Source organism: Neolamprologus multifasciatus, chromosome 7 (assembly GCF_963576455.1).
Source record: "Neolamprologus multifasciatus chromosome 7, fNeoMul1.2, whole genome shotgun sequence".
NCBI classification, from domain to species: domain Eukaryota; kingdom Metazoa; phylum Chordata; class Actinopteri; order Cichliformes; family Cichlidae; genus Neolamprologus; species Neolamprologus multifasciatus.
The window spans coordinates 639,409-660,078 of NC_140445.1; the positions used below are offsets into that span (position 1 = coordinate 639,409).

General features: G+C 51.4%; 1 protein-coding gene across 3 annotated transcripts in view; it reads right to left on the minus strand.

The window, feature by feature from the left end:
- LOC146513360 (carbohydrate sulfotransferase 8-like) overlaps positions 1 to 20,670 on the minus strand; it is a 37,808-nt gene that overhangs the window by 9,472 nt on the left and 7,666 nt on the right. For 2 of the 3 annotated variants that reach the window (XM_085166058.1, XM_085166056.1), the window contains exon 2: positions 9,856 to 10,049. In XM_085166058.1, the coding sequence (XP_085022184.1) occupies positions 9,856 to 10,030 (175 nt within the window). In that variant the 5' untranslated portion in view covers positions 10,031 to 10,049. Of the gene's footprint in view, positions 1 to 9,855; positions 13,270 to 20,670 lie in introns of those variants that run through there. The other variant, XM_085166057.1, reaches the window with a different exon arrangement.

Genomic DNA, 20,670 nt, shown 5'->3' on the forward strand with positions numbered 1-20,670 from the left:
TTGCACCGTGTTCCTCTGATGTTGGTGCTTTTGGCAGTCGTCGGGGGTCAGCGTGTCCACCTGCGCCCTGATAGACCCCGCCCACTAACAGCAGCCATGTTTTTGTCACACTGCACGTGTAACTGATGGGTCTCCGTGTGATTTCTAATCAGCAGACGTGTGTTTGTGTGGAATCGCCTCCACCCAGTGCCTCCGTCAGTCCTCTGACTGCCCAGCTCTTGGGGGTTGGAGCTGCAGATGGTGCTGCTGGTGGAGGTGAGGGTGGAGGTAGAGAGGGGGGTCGGGAGCTGGTGCTTCAGTCTGTTTCCCGAGTCACGAATCGCAGACGCTGCTCAGAGCACGAAGACTGCTTCTTCATCACGAGGAGGAGGAGGAGGCGGTCTCAGGGCAAAAAGCTTACAGCCCACTTCTTCATCACACTGCCAGCAGAGTCTTCGTCACTCAGCTGAGGTGCCACGAAGCGACGCGTCCAGAGCGCTCCCCATCATCATCATCATCTCTTTAGAGCCTCCGGCCTGCTGACACATCTGACAGGAGCCTCACCTACGTGGAGCCTGGTTGGCAGATTTGCTCCGCCTCCAGCTCATCAGACCTGTCAGAATGATGTGGCGGTCATGTTTCTACCCAATCACACACAGAGCTTGATGAGCAGGTGGGAGGAGCCTACAAGTCTAGGTGTGCAGCCTGATTGTCCACACTGACCACAGATGGCGGTCAAACCGAAACCACCATCTCCGATTTAGAGCAAAGCTGGATGTTTTAGGTATTTTGGCCGCCGCCCACTCTGCCGGCGTCCCTGTAAACCTCAGTGTGAGAGCCCTGGGAGGCGGGCAGGTCACATGTTAGTCCTCCAGCAGGTGCTGATCAATAATCAGGAAAAGTGAAGGATGAAGGATGGCGCACTGAGCACGCCTGCGTGTTACCTGTCCCAGCCGTGCAGGTACGGGCTGCTCCTCTGTTCTCTTAAGCCCCGCCCACGTTCAGTGATACTGTCATCACGATGATGGACATAACACCATAACCCCATCACACTTGGTTAGCCACAGCTAACAGAGCACACCTGCCTGTTCTGATGATGGCGGTGTGTTGATGATGGCGTCCGTCAGGAAGACACTGACAATCGGTAAAGTGCTGCTGAGGCGGAGCTCACACCAAAGACATCCGGATCTGCGTTTATGTTCGATAAATAAAGGAGGCGGGACTCTGGACACGTGTGCAGGAACATGAAGCGCGTGTTAGCTGTCAGGCAAACATTAGGAAGTGACAAGCTTCTCTGAAACCCCGCCTCCAAACGCTCCCTGAAGGTGACAGACTCAGCAGCAGGTTTGATGGCATCATGTGACTCTGCTGCGCGGTGTCTCATCCTCCACGCTCAGCCTCCACTCAGGCGTCAAACGTCTGTAAGCTCAACGTAGAGAGCACGGCGCCACTGAGGGGCTTACCATCATCACCTGGCAAAGCCCACCATCTTTATAGCCTTAATCCTTCTCCTGAACATTAATCCTGAGGACGCCTGCCAGATCCCGTTAAGATCCGCGTCCTACGCCACACCAGCAACACTATCTCGCCAACGAGCACGTGGAAGAGGCGCTCACACAGAAGCCGCCTGACTAAGATCACAGCATGGAGAAGTGTTCTGAGCTCGGGCGGAGGTCCCGTGTGGGGTGGGGCCTCTGAGGCGAGATACTGCCAAGCCGACCTCCTCGCTCCTCATCAGAGATCTCATTAGAAGCACTGCGCGATGACATCATCGCATCTCACCAATTACATTCATACTTTTATTCCTCAGAAAATAAAACACAGTAAAGGTCGTCACAGCTGACGAGTCAGCCTCACTGAGCAAAGCAGCAGCATCGCTGCAGCGAGCACGGCAGCATCGCTGCAACGCTGCAACGAGCACGGCAGCATCGCCGCAACGAGCACGGCAGCATCGCTGCAACGAGCACGTCAGCGTCGCTGCAGCGCTGCAACGAGCACGGCAGCATCGCCGCAACGAGCACGTCAGCGTCGCTGCAGCGCTGCAACGAGCACGTCAGCATCGCTGCATCGAGCACGTCAACATCGCTGCGTTGCTGCGTTGCTGCAGCGAGCACGTCAGCATCGCTGCAACAAGCACGTCAGCATCGCTGCATCGCTGCAACGAGCACATCAGCATCGCCGCAACGAGCACGGCAGCATCGCTGCATCGAGCACGTCAACATCGCTGTGTCGCTGCGTCGCTGCAGCGAGCACGTCAGCATCGCTGCAACGAGCACGTCAAAATCGCTGCGTCGCTGCAGCGAGCACATCAGCATCGCTGCAGCGAGCACATCAGCATCGCTGCATCGCTGCAGCGAGCACGTCAGCATCGCTGCATCGAGCACGTCAACATCGCTGCGTCGCTGCAACGAGCACGTCAGCATCGCTCAGTTCCTCCCTGCAGAGCAACGTCGGGCAGCGTGGCAGCGATAAGGCGGAGTCAGCATGCCATCGGTCTGAGTGGGTGGGGTCGAGTTGGCAGTTACACGCAGTTTGCTGGCAATGACAGGTAACCCCTCCCACTCAGAGCCTCGCAGATCCTCCTCACACCATCGAAGCTGCTGCAGGAGGTCGCTGCATGGTGACGTTTCTATGGAAACGCCCCAGGCACAGACACGTGCTCCTGCAGAGCATCACTGCTGGTCATCCGTGGGCGAGCGTGAGGAATGCCGCGATGTTTGAAGGCGGGGTCAACAAAGACGCCTCCGTCTTCACTTCTTGTGTAAAAAATGACGAGAACACCTCTGCGCTCAGTCTGGTTTGTGTCCGGCTGTCAAACAGCATGCGTGATCGATGATGTCATCGGTACAGCATCTCGTGGTTAACGCGCTCTTCCTGATGTTTAGTGGAAGCTGGTGAGAGGCTCCTCCTCCTGCTTGTGGCGGTAACGCAACGTAGTCGCGCTAATCATTGAACACTGCCCAGCCTCCTCGCTGTGACACGATTCCTGCGGCGAGGAGGACGAGACGTGAGCGTCTGCCTGCACTCACTGGTTTCCAGTAAAGCCTTAGTACTGGACTCTGCTGCTCTCTGGAAGGCGTAGCTGAGCCCGTGTCGTCTGTTCTTGGCGCCGCGCTCGGTGTCGCTGTGAGCTCCTGAATAATTGAGCGTGAGGAGTTCAGTTACCCCAGAGTCACGCTCATGCCGAGGCTCTGCCTTCAAATATTCATTTCCTGCTCATCAATAAAAGACGGCGAGGAGAGCCCTGCTGTCACTGAGCAGCCTCTGAGGTTACCTGGGAGGGTTTCCGCCGCCAACCCAAAACCCAGCATGCCGCCAGCGGAGCGCTTCCTTCACTGCAAGCCTGACAGGAAGGAGGAAAGCTTCAGATTCCTCGCTCTGTCACCACCTCCGCCCACTGCCAACACCACCTTGCAACACCATGAGTGAATGAACTGATGTAACGTTGCAGCGCGTCCGTCCCCGGGTCACAGAAACGTTCCCGACACGTCGTCTTTGTACCGGATTAACAGGTTTAGTTCTGATTGTGTTAATAAGCTGCTACCAGTGAAGCAGCGACTTCCCTACGGTGGCCCTGAGAGGCCAAACGGACTGCAACTTAAGAAAACACCAGCAATAAGAAAAATGGTGCAAAAGAACACAAAACACAACGGAAATAAGAGAAAACACAAGTGTTTCTGGGGAGACAATAACCCGACGGACCAGTTGCAGGAACCCAAAACATGGCAGGCGTGTTTTATCATGATTGATATCACACTCAGGACGGATCTTTAGGCTAATAGTCAGGCTAACCACTTCTTTTAAGAGTCTCCCAGCACAACTTAGCATGTTTTGGTTCCTGCAACTGGTCCGTCGGGTTATTGTCTCCCCAGAAACACTTGTGTTTTTCCTCTTTCCGTTGTCTTTTTGTGCTTTTGCAGCGTTTTTCTTATTAGTGGTGTTTTCTTTGCAAGTTGCAGTCCGTTTGGCCTCTCAGGGCCAACGTACTTCCCTCATTAACCATGGCGGGCGGCCCATAGTGATGTGAAGTGGGCGGGGCAGTGAAACTGCCTTCAGTATAAGAGCACGGTTAGTCCCTGAGATATGAACATGAGCAGCAGAGTCAGTTTGTTCTCCGGGTTTGATGTTCCCGTAATCTCCTGTTTCTGCAGAATGAAAATAAACAAAAATAAAAATTCCCCCTCAGTCACAGCAAAGAAGGAAACTTTGAACGTGTGAAGCGTCACAGCGGGGCGGCTCTCTGAGTTCTTCACCTCTAATCTACAAATCTGTGAAACAAGTCAAAGTGCTGCCTGTTGGTAAAAAGTCTGCGTTATCATCCTGTGTCTGTGCACAGCTGCAGGGGCAAACAGCTGGTTAAAACATGAGGTCACTGAAACACGCCTCTCAGATCGCGTCTTTGCCTCCTGACAGGTGATGAATTGGGCGGCGGCCTCGGCGTCTCAGAGGTGAGAAAGACGCATTAAAGCAGCGGGAACGTTTTTAGTGCGGCGGGCGAGCAGCAGGAGATAAAGTGCTGCGTCGGATCGCACGAGGAGAATCAGCCGATGAGCTCATCTCAAAGCTGCGCGGAGGCGGGGCCACGAGAAGCTTCAGGCCTACAGGTGAGCAGCAGCGAGGTACCGCCCACCCCAAACACACCAATCAGAACCAAACTCTCTGTCTGCACTGATGACATCATCACTCAAGTCTGTGGTTTCACTCGTTTATAAGGAGGGACACATCGCCATGGTAACAGATGCTCTCAGCGAGGTTAAAGAGCTGATAGTGATGAAGAAGCGTCCTCCTGCTCCTCCTAACGGCGCCGTTATACTCGCCCTGCCGTAGTCCTCGTTTTCCTGTCACCGCAGCCGGGTTGAGGGTACGCGTCTGTCGGTTTTCCCGACGCCGATGCCGGTACAGGAAGACGCTGCACCGGCACTGGCGTGGAGCTTCTGTGGAGGGTAAGCCCGATCTTCGACTCGGTTTTAACCTCCTCACACTTCACCTGTGGGAGGAAGTGACCTCACCTCTGACCCACAAATCTGAAGCCCTCGCACCGTCAGTTCACAGAAAAACTGATGTTTTTGGTGAAAATGAAACAAACTGAACTAAACTGCTGGGTGGTGGCGCAAAGGGGACAGAACAGCTGACACGCTCTGTGTCCTCACCGCCACTGAGCGGCGATGCATCACACAGGTGACGAAGCCGATGATGCACCATCGCTGCTCCTCCATCACGGCACCCGCCTCATTCATCATGACAACGTCTGAGCACGTCTGTGCCGAACAGCTGGGACATGCTGTTAGCATCTGTCTGCAGGTTTACTGGGAGGAGCCTGAAGACGAGGTGCTTCCTCCCACCTGCTGAACTCTGAGTGACCTTTCATACTCAGACGTTCGTGTTTACAGCCATGAAATATGACCCGTGTGAAAAAATAAAATGGAAACGGACGTCGTGCGATTTCCCCGGAGCAGTGCTGGGATGATGAAGGTGACAGCGTGTAGGTGGCGTATCTGAGAGGATGCTCCAGCCTGTTCTCGTTCCCCGCCACATTAAAAGCCTCCCATCTGTCAAAGCTGCTGGATAGAAATCCTCCGGCGTGGGAGTGTGACGCATCAGCGAGACGGCGCCGTCAGTCTGTCTTCACCTCTCTCCTTCACTTCTGTTGTTATATAAATATTTTAGCTCATTATTAGAGGGTTGAAATAAAGTTTAATGAAGTTTATTCTATAAATATGTTTGTCTGCGAGGACGTTTCTGTTAGCGGGACGGAGACATGAGATCCGAGCAGTCGAGTTGATCCGCTGAGAAGCTTCAGAACATCATCACTTTCACTTTGATGTCTATTTTTAGACTTATTGTTGTTTTGATTTGGAGCCATGATCATCAAACTGAACCCTGCCTATCTCACTTCCTTTGGACGCTGTAAATGCGTCACTGTTGCCTCTGGCTCCTCCCACAACAGCGTGCAGCAAACAGCAGTAATCTCAGAAAAGAAGCGCGCTGACCTCCATCTTTACGACGACTGATTCACTGAGAGCGTCTGAGGGAGAGTTTTAGAACGTACTTCCTGTTTATTTATGGCAAAGCATGATGGGAACTGTGGTTCCAAACCTGTGCCTCAAACAGGACACCAAGGATAATAAGAGTGAAAACCTCCGGTGGGCCTGTGAGACGAGTGGATGTCAGAAAGCAGGAGATGAAAGCCTGATCTTCAGAGAGCTCCTCCTCCATCACGATAGCGCCCGTGATGGAGGCGGAGCCTGCAGCAGAAGCTTCCAGCTCTGTAATAAAGCTAATGCATTTTTTATTGACGTCCATGAGGAGGAAGCTCTGAATAAAGAATGGCGAGCCCACTTTATGTGTTTGTTTCCATCACTGTCACTGTTTCACCGTCTGCTGCTCTGCTCCCATCATGTCTGGACTCTGTGCAAACTGGTTAAGCTGGTTTCCACTGAGTTTTTACTGTTTTTCAGATACGAGTGCTCAGCGTGGGCGGGGCCTCCTTGCTTTCCTGCAGCGTCTGTGGGCTTTAACCATCAGCCTCCTCCAGCCCGCGGACATCAGATGATGGAGGTCGTCTGCGGCCGCTCAGCCTTCTTCCTCGTATCTCATTAACATGACATCAGCACACGAGGCGCTGCACGCCAACACTTCGTTAATATCTCACAGTCAGGGGGACGCGTGCCCGGCGACGCGACCTTATGCAGATTAAGATGTTGGCAGGGATAAAATGAAACGCCGCCTCCTAATTATCAACGAGGTGCCAGAGGACGGGCGGAGGTCACACAGGTGCTGACCGCCGTCAGACAGAAAGGAGGCGGGACTGACAACAAACCAGGAGGGAACGTTCAGCGCTGCTCCTCTGTTAAACGTTCAGCGCTGCTCCTCTGTTAAACGTTCAGCTCAGAAACATCGTTTTATTGACTCCTGAGAGCCGAGCTCTTCCACAGCAGCATCTTCAGTTTGTCTGTGATATTTGGGCTCATTGTAAAAACAAAGAATCACCTGATTTTTGTTCCTGATGAAAACATCCAGATGTGAGGATGTTCATTTAAATTCTGATAGAACAGCAGCATAACGTCCTCGTAGGTGCACATCAGGCCCTTGTAGAGCAAAATTTAGTATTTTGGTCTAAATAACCCAAAATGTGATGTTCACATATGTGGACGCAGGTCCAAGGAGGTTAAAGTCTTTTGTGGTTTCCTGCTCCTCCCTGCTCCTCCCTGCTCCCCCCTGCTCCCCCCTGCTCCTCCCTGCTCCTCCCTGCTCCTCCCTGCTCCCCCCTGCTCCCCCCTGCTCCTCCCTCTGTCACACCAGACATGAAATAAGCTGACGGCAGGTTTGCGTTCACGCCACAAAGAAAAGGAGCCGAGGAGGACGGGGGTCATGAAGGAGCGGAGCTTCATCCAAGCCGACAACGGGGATCTTCCAGCTACCTCCACGCCCAAGTGACGCATGACAGGACTAACATTAAAACAAACAGCGACAGACGAGCAGCCACGTACACCGGCGCCATCTATAACCAAAAGGATCCATTACAGCAGACCTTCCCAAAGTGTGGGGCCCGCCCCCAAGGGGGGGGCGCAGAGCCATTGCAGGGGGGGCGCAGAATGAAAAGGGGAAAAATAAAACGCTTGGACACTGCTAGCACGGCGCCCACACAAACACAAAGCAGGAGATGAAGCATCGCTGAATATGTTTCCAAACCAACTTCAATCTGAGCCAAAGACGAGAAAATATGGTGAAATCTTCCCTTTGGCTTCACCTGCACAGGTGCTGAGGTCGGTCTCCCTGCAGGGTTGGTTTTCCCAATTTTCTCTGGCTCTTATTCCTGAGGAGCAGCCAATCACAGCACAGCGTTTTCGTCAGTCACATGGTATTTTTACGAGGAGAGGTGAAAAGGTCAAAAACATCAGTCTGTCTGTTGGTGAGGACAGACGGGTAACCATGGAAACCAGTAAAACCCTTAAAAGCAGCGGTGACAGTTTGATTCGACCCCAAACACGAGAGAGTCGATGTTTACGCTTTTATACCAACCACGTGTTTAAATACACATGCACCTCCTCCGTCACCTCCTCCGTCACCTCCTCCGTCACCTCCTCCATCACCTCCTCCATCACCTCCTCCGTCACCTCCTCCAGGCTCGTTACTTCCATCCTTTAAAAGCACAAAGTATCCGTACCGTCAGCAGCACACGAGTCAGGTGTGCGGCTGTGCGGCACAAAGGTCACGGATGACCTTTCCTGATACTCTCACGTGTTCAGTCCTTCACGCATCAGGAAGCTGGAGGTCATTTACAAACATGCTACACGTTTTGTGGACTCGCTGCCAAACGTTTATAATACTTTGCTTCAGTTTCCTCCTGGTTGATATTTGACGTGGTTTAAAGCTCGGATGCTGCAGGTCGTCTGCAGCGTCCAGAACAGCCTCCACCGTTGTCCGTGCTTTACGCTGGAGCCGCCGCCACATGGACGCAGCTGACAGCAGCAGAGACGCTCTGCTAACCAGCTGGAACACAAACGCTCCACCAGCTCAAGCCCGACTGACATATTCAGTCCTCAGTGCAGGACGAGTGGGCTCAGGTGGGCTGAGGTGGGCTGAGGTGGGCTGAGGTGGGCTGAGGTGGGCTCAGGTGGGCTCAGGTGGGCTGAGGTGGGCTGAGGTGGGCTGAGGTGGGCTCAGGTGGGCTGAGGTGCGCTCAGGTGGGCTGAGGTGCGCTCAGGTGGGCTCAGGTGCGCTCAGGTGGGCTGAGGTGGGCTAAGAAAAGCAGAATGTAAGCTCCGCTGATCAGAGGTGGTGAGGGATCACTTGCGTTATTCAGAAACAGGCTGAGCGCCGTTGCTGAAGCTCTGACCCCGCCCCCCCAGAGAACATTAATTAAAGCGGAGTGCAGAAATGAGGCCGGCGTGCTGCTTCTGTTTGGACTGAAATAGGACGTGCACGTGTCACAATCCTTCAGACGGCATGAGGACGAGCAGGAAGCTCTCAGCAGCTCTCACAGATGATTGGACGAGCTCAGCCCAAGAAAAGAATCGTTTCAAGTGGTTTAAAGCTCGATTCTTGCGTCACACGCAAGAGTCGAAAGCGTGTCACCAGCTGCCTGTGACCTCACGTCCTCTTGCCCAGACGCCACGAGTCAACCAGTGAACGGCTCAGAGCACAAGGTCACCTGTTCAACTGCTCATTAAAACCCGATCAGCCAATCAGGGGCCAGCAGCTCGGTGCAGAATGATGAAGAACGAGCGTGACGTGGCTGCTGATGAGATTTCTGAGCATAACGCAGGAAACACGCAGCGAGCAGCAGCTCTCAGACGAAGGGAGGTCAGAGGTCAGGAGAGCGTGATGAAAGTGTCCTGTTCTGTGATTGGCCGGTGCCTCCATCATGGACTTTTAATTTGTCCCACTGAGCGTGCTTACGCAGAGCTTCACACGGGAGCATCGCATCACTAAGGTCGGGATGGCGCTCGATACTCGATTGTGATTGGACAGAATCGGTCCTGCTTCCTGGAGCAGATTTCAGATGTTCACGTCTTTATGACTCATTAACACGCGGCATGAACCTGAGACGTGCCTGAAAGCTGGACAGGAAGTTGTGACGTTTGTGGGTGGGTTTGCTGCTCCACGCTCCTCTGTGACCTCTGACCCCTGCTGGCTGTTTTAGAGGAGCAGAACTGTGACTGCCACCTGCAGACCTGAGCTCAGCCTGCACAGGAACCTCAGCCGATCCATGTGTTGATCACATGACCTCAGCGCGCCCTCTAACACTTAAACACCTAAAACCTCAGAGCTGAACATGCAAAAACACAGCATGCTGCAGGTTTCGACGCCCTGCAGGGGGCGGCGTAACGAGCACCAGAGTGAAAGGAGGCGAAGAAAACATGGAGAACTAACCTGGGCGCCGCTGGAGGACCGGCTCGGTGAGGTTCTGCAGGCGGGCGAGCAGCAGCAGCGATCCGGCTCCCAGCAGCAGGAGGAACCAGAGGGAGCAGCAGAGGGAGCAGCAGAGGGAGCAGGGCGGCTTCACGGACGCACTCAGCGGCCTCCTCCGGACGCCCAGCACGCTCATCCTGGACCGCGGCGAGCACCTGAGGAGACAAACACTTCAGACGAGATCTGATAAAGACATGCAAACCTGATGCTCGCCGTGTGACTGCACGCCATCGATGCCTCTGGGGCCGAGCTTCGGCGTTCCTCTCCGTCACCTGCTCCACCTCCTCCAACCACACTCCTGCTGCCTCAGTACCGTTATTGTCTGAGCACATGCACACCTGAGAGCAGCAGTGCCCCCCCTAGTGGTGGTAAGTGTCCAAATAGTGGCGCTGTGGGTGTGACCAGTCAGCCTCCACCTGCGGTATAAATGTGAAACTTTACACCGCCTCACGCTCAGGTTGTTATCAAGCACCCTCCATCACCTCACAAACATGTCGACACCGCCCAGCAGGGTGACGACCACACAGCCACACACACGATGAAACCCCCAAACAGCTGCACGCTGGCTGGATGCTGATAGGCTGAAACCTCCACGGAAGCTGCAGGTGAAGGTCGGGGTGGCTGTTGGAGCCATGCTGCACCTCCTGAGGGCCTCAGGCAAGCCTCATGAAGTCTATTTCTGATTGTTTGGTCAGAAACGCTCACACCAGTGACCTGCTACAGGTCTTCCTCTTTGCACAAAGGAGCAGATACTGGTCCTGCTGATGGGTTACGGCCTTCTACGGCCCCGTCCAGTGACCGTCCGTCTCCTGAAGTCTCCTCTGTGCTCCTCAGACGGTGCTGGAGACACAGCAAACCTGACGATGGCACGTGCTGATGTCATATCCTGGAGGAGTTGAACAACCTGTGCGGCCTCTGCAGGGTCCAGGTGTGACCTCGCGCTGCCAGCTGTGACACTGACCACAGCCAAACGCAGCGACACACTGTCAAAGGCCTCCGACAGCTCGGTGCTCATTGGAGGTTAAATTTCTGGTTTTGTGAATGGAGTCTGGTGGAGCGGTGGAGATATCACAAACCTGCTCTCTCTGTGGGAACTGAGCATGTGCAATAACATGACGTTCTACTTCCTGTGACTCTTTTCCCCACGAGGATCATTTCGGCGTCCGCCCACTCACGCTCTGACCGAGAGGAGGAGAACATGAGGGTGATTTACGAGTGGTGGGGGAGGAAAACGAGAGCTGCTCCTCCAGTGCTTCCTGCAAACTCACAGCTGATCGATCAGCTGTGCTCACTCAGACTTTAATAATGTCTTCATCAGACTTCTCAGGTTGCTCTCGTTGGCCTTCAACACTGAGCTTTTAAAGCTTCAGTTTGTTTTCTGTTTCCACAGATGGATCAATGCACAGCGACCTGCAGGTATCACCACCGCCCACCAAGCGATTCAGTTTATTTTGAAAAGTCTCAACAGGATCTTCAGCTTTATTGTGAAAGGTTTATGTGGAAAATAAACAAGCGGATGGCAGAGCCACGCAGTGGTTTTACCGCCGTTGTTGCTAACGACGACGAGTAAAAACAGTTGCTTGTCCGTCCGTAGTGGTTACATTAAATATGAGAGAAAGAGAGAAATTCTACAGCGACATCAAAACCATGAAAATGTTGGTTTTAAACAGTTTATTTTGCGACACCACGAAACAAACGAGAGACGTTTTTATATCGTTATCTGATATCGTTATATCACACGGCCCTGCTCCGTCCTGACACACTCACGTCCTTCTACCCCCGGAGTCATTTTACCGACAGGTGGCTCCACGAACTCTGTGCTGGACCACACCTGCACCACTAGGTGGCAGCACTGCGCCTGAACAAGAGAAGATACGACTTATAGGACACGTGAAGCGCCTCCATCCTGGTTTCTATGACGATAACTGATCAAGCAGGTACACTTTGACATGACCACAGGAGGGCGCCGTCACAGGACAAAAACCAACGCCATCACTGGCTGTTTACCTGTGTGTGTGTGTGTGTGTGTGTGTGTGTGTGTGTGTGTGCGTTTGTTTTTACTGCACAGCCATCTCTCCTGCTGACTGCACACTTCCTGCTCCCATGAGGCTGAGCAGGAACATCTGTTTCCGTCTGCAGCGTCACAGCAGGTGAGTCCATAACACACGCACACACACACACACACACAGACACACACACGCACACACACACACACGCACACACACACACACACAGTGCCGCAGTGTCTGTATCTGCAGCCGCACAAACTAACTTTCTGTTTTGTGCTGAGACTCTGTGATGGTTTCAGATGTTTTCAGCTGATCATGTGACACACATAAATGGATCCAGCCAATCAGTCTGTTTATTTATTCCACCATCCTGCTGATCCAGCTCAGGGTCTATCCACAGAAGCTTCCCAGCCTCCTCCTGCTCCTCCTCCTGCTCCTCCTCCTGGCACTCAGGTGTTCCTAGACCAGAGAAAGAGATCACCTCTGCAGTGTCCGCCCTGTGGAAAGAGCCGACCTAGGAGGCATGGAGTGGACTTCCTTAGACTAAGAAATGATTAAAATGAAAATAAGTCAGTAACGCCTCCCAAGGCTTCAAAACGGGTGTCGGTGCTGTGATGTCACCAATCTGTCATACTGTACAAATTAAACCAGTGTTTCCAACCTTTCGGAGCCACGGCATGTTTCACATTACAAAAACCACACAGCAAAAACAAAAATGTCACAAAAAGCACATTGATCATTTCCCCTGCACTCCAGGCAGAGCAGCATTGGCTCGGTTTGTCCCCAGTTTACCTTTCTTGCTTCCTTCTGACCACTGCTCATGCTGGGCCTTCATCTGGGTCTTCCTCCAGGACCAGGTCACACTGACTACTTTTCCTTTGCAATTACTCATCTATTGCTATTACGCGCTGCGTCGTGTCACAGCATGACTATTGTCATTTCTTTGTCGTCTTCTGTCTGACTGGCAGTCGGCGACCCACTGAATTAGAGCAGGTAGTTGTACTGCCCTCTAGTGGAGGAGAATGTCACTGTTCTGCCCGCTACTCGCGCTGATAGAACGGCGGTCCGTTTGGTACTGGGCTGCGAGAGTTGAGGCTCGGGTTTGAAATTTATGGTTTTCATGGTTTTATCGTTAACTGTGTTTCCCTGGGTCTTTTCCTTGTGTGTTATAAATAAATCTTCTGTTTTTGGTACCGGTTTTATTTTGTTGTATTTATCTGCGACACCTTAAAAGCCGCTCCGTGAAAATATTGTCGGACATAAACCGGTCCATGAAGTAAAAAATGCTGAGGACCGCTGCCTCAGAGGACTAATCAGGTGGAACCAGATAATCTTCCACGGCTCACCTGATCATGTCTCACGGCTCACCTGATCGTTTCTCACGGCTCACCTGATCGTGTCTCACGGCTCACCTGATCGTTTCTCACGGCTCACCTGATCGTGTCTCACGGCTCACCTGATCGTTTCTCACGGCTCACCTGATCGTTTCTCACGGCTCACCTGATCGTGTCTCACGGCTCACCTGATCATGTCTCACGGCTCACCTGATCATGTCTCACGGCTCACCTGATCATGTCTCACGGCTCACCTGATCATGTCTCACGGCTCACCTGATCGTTTCTCACGGCTCACCTGATCGTTTCTCACGGCTCACCTGATCGTTTCTCACGGCTCACCTGATCATGTCTCACGGCTCACCTGATCGTTTCTCACGGCTCACCTGATCGTTTCTCACGGCTCACCTGATCGTTTCTCACGGCTCACCTGATCGTTTCTCACGGCTCACCTGATCATGTTTCAGGCTCACCTGATCGTTTCTCACGGCTCACCTGATCGTTTCTCACGGCTCACCTGATCGTTTCTCACGGCTCACCTGATCGTTTCTCACGGCTCACCTGATCGTGTCTCACGGCTCACCTGATCGTTTCTCACGGCTCACCTGATCATGTCTCACGGCTCACCTGATCGTTTCTCACGGCTCACCTGATCATGTCTCACGGCTCACCTGATCATGTCTCACGGCTCACCTGATCGTTTCTCACGGCACACCTGATCGTTTCTCACGGCACACCTGATCGTTTCTCACGGCTCACCTGATCGTTTCTCACGGCTCACCTGATCGTTTCTCACGGCTCACCTGATCATGTTTCAGGCTCACCTGATCGTTTCTCACGGCTCACCTGATCGTTTCTCACGGCTCACCTGATCGTTTCTCACGGCTCACCTGATCGTTTCTCACGGCACACCTGATCATGTCTCACGGCTCACCTGATCATGTCTCACGGCTCACCTGATCGTTTCTCACGGCACACCTGATCGTTTCTCACGGCTCACCTGATCGTTTCTCACGGCTCACCTGATCATGTCTCACGGCTCACCTGATCGTGTCTCACGGCTCACCTGATCATGTCTCACGGCTCACCTGATCATGTCTCACGGCTCACCTGATCATGTCTCACGGCTCACCTGATCATGTCTCACGGCTCACCTGATCGTTTCTCACGGCTCACCTGATCGTGTCTCACGGCTCACCTGATCGTGTCTCACGGCTCACCTGATCATGTCTCACGGCTCACCTGATCGTGTCTCACGGCTCACCTGATCATGTCTCACGGCTCACCTGATCATGTCTCACGGCTCACCTGATCATGTCTCACGGCTCACCTGATCGTTTCTCACGGCTCACCTGATCGTGTCTCACGGCTCACCTGATCGTGTCTCACGGCTCACCTGATCGTGTCTCACGGCTCACCTGATCATGTCTCACGGCTCACCTGATCGTTTCTCACGGCTCACCTGATCGTGTCTCACGGCTCACCTGATCGTGTCTCACGGCTCACCTGATCATGTCTCACGGCTCACCTGATCGTGTCTCACGGCTCACCTGATCGTGTCTCACGGCTCACCTGATCGTGTCTCACGGCTCACCTGATCGTTTCTCACGGCTCACCTGATCGTGTCTCACGGCTCACCTGATCGTGTCTCACGGCTCACCTGATCGTTTCTCACGGCTCACCTGATCGTGTCTCACGGCTCACCTGATCGTGTCTCACGGCTCACCTGATCATGTCTCACGGCTCACCTGATCATGTCTCACGGCTCACCTGATCATGTCTCACGGCTCACCTGATCGTGTCTCACGGCTCACCTGATCGTGTCTCACGGCTCACCTGATCATGTCTCACGGCTCACCTGATCATGTCTCACGGCTCACCTGATCGTTTCTCACGGCTCACCTGATCGTGTCTCACGGCTCACCTGATCGTGTCTCACGGCTCACCTGATCGTGTCTCACGGCTCACCTGATCGTGTCTCACGGCTCACCTGATCGTGTCTCACGGCTCACCTGATCGTGTCTCACGGCTCACCTGATCGTTTCTCACGGCTCACCTGATCGTGTCTCACGGCTCACCTGATCGTGTCTCACGGCTCACCTGATCGTGTCTCACGGCTCACCTGATCGTGTCTCACGGCTCACCTGATCGTTTCTCACGGCTCACCTGATCGTTTCTCACGGCTCACCTGATCATGTCTCACGGCTCACCTGATCGTTTCTCACAGCTCACCTGATCGTTTCTCACGGCTCACCTGATCGTGTCTCACGGCTCACCTGATCATGTCTCACGGCTCACCTGATCATGTCTCACGGCTCACCTGATCGTGTCTCACGGCTCACCTGATCGTTTCTCACGGCTCACCTGATCGTTTCTCACGGCTCACCTGATCGTGTCTCACGGCTCACCTGATCATGTCTCACGGCTCACCGATGTCCCGTGTATTATATTACAAAAGCGCTGCAACAATTGAGTATTTCGAATAATTTAATTAGAAAAATTTGACAAATTTTTTGCGTCAATGTTTCGTTTAAGGCACGGCTCTGTAGTGTGCTATCGTCACCGTGGAAACGGTTACCACGGTAAATCTTAATACTGAACTGAGGCCCCAGTTACACAGGTGACTGCCTGGCAACCGTTGCTAGGGAAGCATGTACTCATCAAGTGGTCGGTTGGTGGAGCCGCGCCAAAACCTCGTAACCAGAAACAGAGACCGTCAAAGTAAAAGTCTCGCCTTTGGAAATATGTTGGTTTAAGCAGTGCAGCACAGCTTTTACTTTGAAGGGGTCGGTTTCCAGCTCGGTTTTCACAGCTTCGCCGCAGCTAAATGGCGAGTGAATCACTCCCCTCTCCAACAGTCTGATTTATGTCACAGGAAACGAAGAGCACCACGTTGAGATTATCATCGCTCTTAAAGCGGCGGCTGTAATCTGTGATCGAGCACAACCTCGACGTCTGAGGTCACCGCTGAGACGCTTTGTTCTGTTTTCTGAAGTTTTACAGCAGAAATTTTTGTCCCTCTAATAATAATAAATGTGTTATTAAGGTTTCTATTAGCGACCTGATGATTTACAGCATCTCGCTGCAGCAGCTGAAACGAGGACAAAACAGCCTTTAAATAAAACAGGAGGCTGAGAATGAGACGCTGCGTCAGAAACAATCTGAGTGTTTGTTGGCTGCGTCTAATGAAGCATGAAATACTGAGAACAAATAATCAGGTTTCTGAGTATTTTCCCGAACAGGTCGCCGTCCCAACTGAAGAACAGTTCATTTAGTCAGAAAACTCAGAGGAACGAGTCACAACGAAGAGTCGAGAGGACGACCCCTCCTCACGTCAAACTCTGGACCTCCAGCTGACCGCTCGGCGAGGACTGCAGCGCTCACAGATTATTAACACGCTGAAGGAAACCACGACGAGAGTGAATGACAGGAAACAACAATCAGGAGCAACAGGAGAAGTCACGCTAACTGAGGGAGAAACTACAGCAAAAATAAAAAAGGACACTCCAGCAGGACAGAGTGTCCTGAGTTATTCACATGGTTCCTACAGGAATCGTTCAGCAGCCTCGTACCTGCAGGACCTGCTCACTCGCCGGTTTGGTTGAAGTCAAAGTGTTCAGGCTGCTAACGAGACAGCAGCCTGAACACTTATGCACAGTTGGTACATAAAATGAGAGCTTGTGCAGGCGGCGCTGCCCAGGAGGGCAAAGAAAGCAGATAAAGAAGTCATTTTTAACAGTCAGCAGCTCTGCGTAGCTGCACCACAGACGCTGGGACAGCCTCCATCGTCACGGTTACAGTCGGTCTTCTTTGTGTGCAGATACAAAGACAGAAAATGGGCTGCGTGAGCGAGGCTGCAGCGGCTCGCTCAAACCGTTTAGTGCTAATTGTTCAGAGTTCAGCATGAGGCCAAGCACGGGGTGCGGGCTGAGAGACGAGCCCGAGCTCGGGGACAAAGAGTCCCACGCTGCCCCTGAACTGAAGGTGACCCGAGCTGGAAAGTGAGCGGAGGCACGAGTCTGCAGCTTGTTTGATGCTGTGGGCTTTCCGCTGTGCTTCCCTGATCTCTGAGTTCAGCAGCAGTAACAGCACAGCGCACGACACACAGCAGGAGTTTGTGTGCCGCTGCCGCGTACATGGATGTTACCTGATCGCGGCCCAAATCAGTTTTCTACTTCCTGCCTTCTCGACTCCGGCCGCTGTTTTTGGCACAGCGGGTGTCACCACGAAACGAGATTAACCCTTTAAGACCTAACATAGAACCAAGTCCGCCAGAGCTTACTTTATATTTTTACATGCTGTGGAGCCATTTTTGGGAGCATGTCAAGTTGCTATACATCAATACAACCATTATAGCCCAGATTTTAATAATATGTCTGCATTAAGTGCATAGTAATTACATAAATTGCAAAAAAGTGCAATAAACTCCAAAAAATATTGAAAATCGTTTTTGATTTTTTAACATATATTTCTAGTTAGAGAAATTTAAGAGGCTTATTCCTCAAAACTGTAAATACAAAAAAGTTGCACAAAATAGTTTCCCACCACAGGAAATTTATTTTGAGTGTCTTCATAGTTTAATTTTTGAAATACACCAATTTTTATATACTGCAGGAAAAACGAAAATAAATATTATGATGCAAATTTGCAAAAAAAACAGCAAATGCATCAAAATAAACTATTTCCAGCAGTGCAATATGAGTCCTAAGCATCCCAGAAACGACACAGAAAGTCAGAAAGTCAAAGATAACTTTTAAAAACACCAGTATAGGCTCATGAGGCCCTGATGGTAAAAAACTACATTTCCGCGAAAATGACGTCACTTCCGGTTTCTGGAATATTATGTTTTTGTTGCTGCAAGTGCTTTTTATGCAGTTTTTGCAAAGCTATATGTGGAAGGAAACTGTGACCGAGGACAAGCTGATGGCATAAGATGTAAGTACAACTCCTCCGGTTTCATATGCAAAAAAAATTATTGCGCTAGCTCACGTGGTTGCAGAGCTACAAGAATTTAAAAGTAGTTACGCAACACAGAGCGTGCTGCTCTGACCGGCTTTAAAGGGTTAACTGACGGTGTTTAACGCAGACAGATCACCATGGTAACTGATGATGGTCTGACCTGTTTGTATGTTTATCACAGTGAACACACTTCATATACTCAGTGTCTCATCGGGCTATGGCACCGAGCTGAGCAGGTGGGTCCAGTTTGAAGTCTCAGAAATAATTTAGAAGCTGACATAACACTGCTTTGTTCTTCTGCAGCACTTATCTCACCTGTTCCTCTGATACTGTGACTGAAGGAGGAGATGAAAAAGATTCAAACACCTCGTTAATTATGGAGTTCCACAGGGTTCAGTGCTAGGACCAATTCTGTTTACATTATACATGCTTCCCCTAGGCAGCATCATTAGAAGACATAGCATACATTTACACTGCTATGCAGATGACACCCAGCTCTATCTGTCCATGAAGCCAGATAACACACACCAATGAGTTAAACTGCAGGAATGTCTTAAAGACATAAAGACTTGGATGGCCGCTAACTTTCTGCTTCTTAATTCAGATCAAACTGAGGTCATTGTACTCGGCGCTGAAAAGCTTAGAAATATGGTATCTAAGCAGATTCTTACTCTGGATGGCATTACCTTGGCCTCCAGTAACACTGTGAGGAACCCTGGAGTCATGTTTGACCAGGATATGTCCTTCAACGCACATATTAAACAAATATGTCAGACTGCGTTCTTCCATTTGTGCAGCATCTCTAAAATTAGAAATATCCTGTCTCAGAGTGACGCTGAAAAACTAGTTCATGCATTTATTACTTCCAGGTTGGACGACTGTAATTCATTATTATCAGGATGTCCAAAAACTCACTGAAAAGCCTTCAGTTAATCCAAAATGCTGCAGCAAGAGTCCTGACAGGGACTAGAAAGAGAGAGCAGATTTCTCCTGTTTTGGCTTCCTGTTAAATCCAGAATTCAAATCTAATTCATGTTTCCATCATTTACAGGAATAAAAATGTAATTTTCTTGGATCTCTCCTACTTTTACTCACTGAAAAAGAAACATACGTCCCCATGGACATCTTTTATTCTAATAAAGGAATTTAGGATTTATTATCAGCATCACATTTAATGAGAAAAGTCAAACTGTGCCTCTGACGGGAGCATTTGTGGCGATGCAGCTTTCTGATCTTTGAATCACCTCAGCTGAAATACTCTGTCAGTCCGACTGCACGGGAATATGAAATAAACATAATCAGGAATATAATCTGCAAATCCGATGAGTTGATAAGCCACCTCCTCCGGCACAATAAAGGGCTTGTGTGGTCCCTCGACGCGAGCTGGGAAGATTAATCCCTGTCATTCCGTTATGGGACTCTAATCTTATGGGATAACATATATCTCCACCTCCGTTCACGTTTATCCGCGAGCCACAGCACGAGGTGGACAGCAGGGTGGAGGTCCTGTGTTAAGTGTGAGGTCACTCCGGCTTATCGTCACCTTTTCCATCTGTTCCCGACATTCTCTCTCCTGAACTCGGACGAGCTGATCAGGTGATAAACGTCATGATTTATATGATGAGTAAAAGTTGTAGGTTATCAGAAGAGAGGCACCTCTCCATCATACTAACACACCAACCCACGCCCACAGCTGTGGACTGGTGTGGGACCCGGGGCGACTGCTGGAGCCAGTTTTTGTGTTTGCTTTCAATCTGGAGTCAGACCTGATCTAGACCCGGTCTCAGTCAGACCCGGTCTCAGTCAGACCCGGTCTCAGTCAGACCTGGTCTCAGTCAGACCTGATCTAGACCCGGTCTCAGTCAGACCTGGTCTCAGTCAGACCCAGTCTCAGTCAGACCCGGTCTCAGTCAGACCTGATCTAGACCCGGTCTCAGTCAGACCTGGTTTCAGTCAGTGGTCCGCAGGTGCGCATTCGCTGTCAAAATAAAAAACGTGCACCAGATAAGAAGTTGCAACGCGTGTTTGCGTACATAAGATTTTCAGGAGGAGGACAGACATTTGTTTAGAACTCTTAAAGATGTCGAAGAAGCTCCTTTAAGCCATTACTGTGATGTTCCTCCACCTCCAAAGAAATGTCAGAAGGAGTCCGAACCACAAAAGAAGCGCGTATTCTCGGAAAAGTGGTTGCAGGAGGTGAGCTGGCTTCAAACAAATGATGAACGCACAGAGATGTGGTGCAGAATGTGCCGTGAAAATCCCACTCTAGGACAAAAACAGCCTTTTATATGGACGCAAACGCGCGCTGCAACTTCTTATCTGGTGCGCGTCTTTTATTTTGACAGCGAATGCGCACATGCGGACCACTTATGTGCACCCGTGTAAATAACATAATGTTCTGCCGGGTGTGTTGTTGGTTTTCCCTCGATTTCTGAGTCGACAAGCGCCTTTGTTACTGGGACCAGTCATTTTAA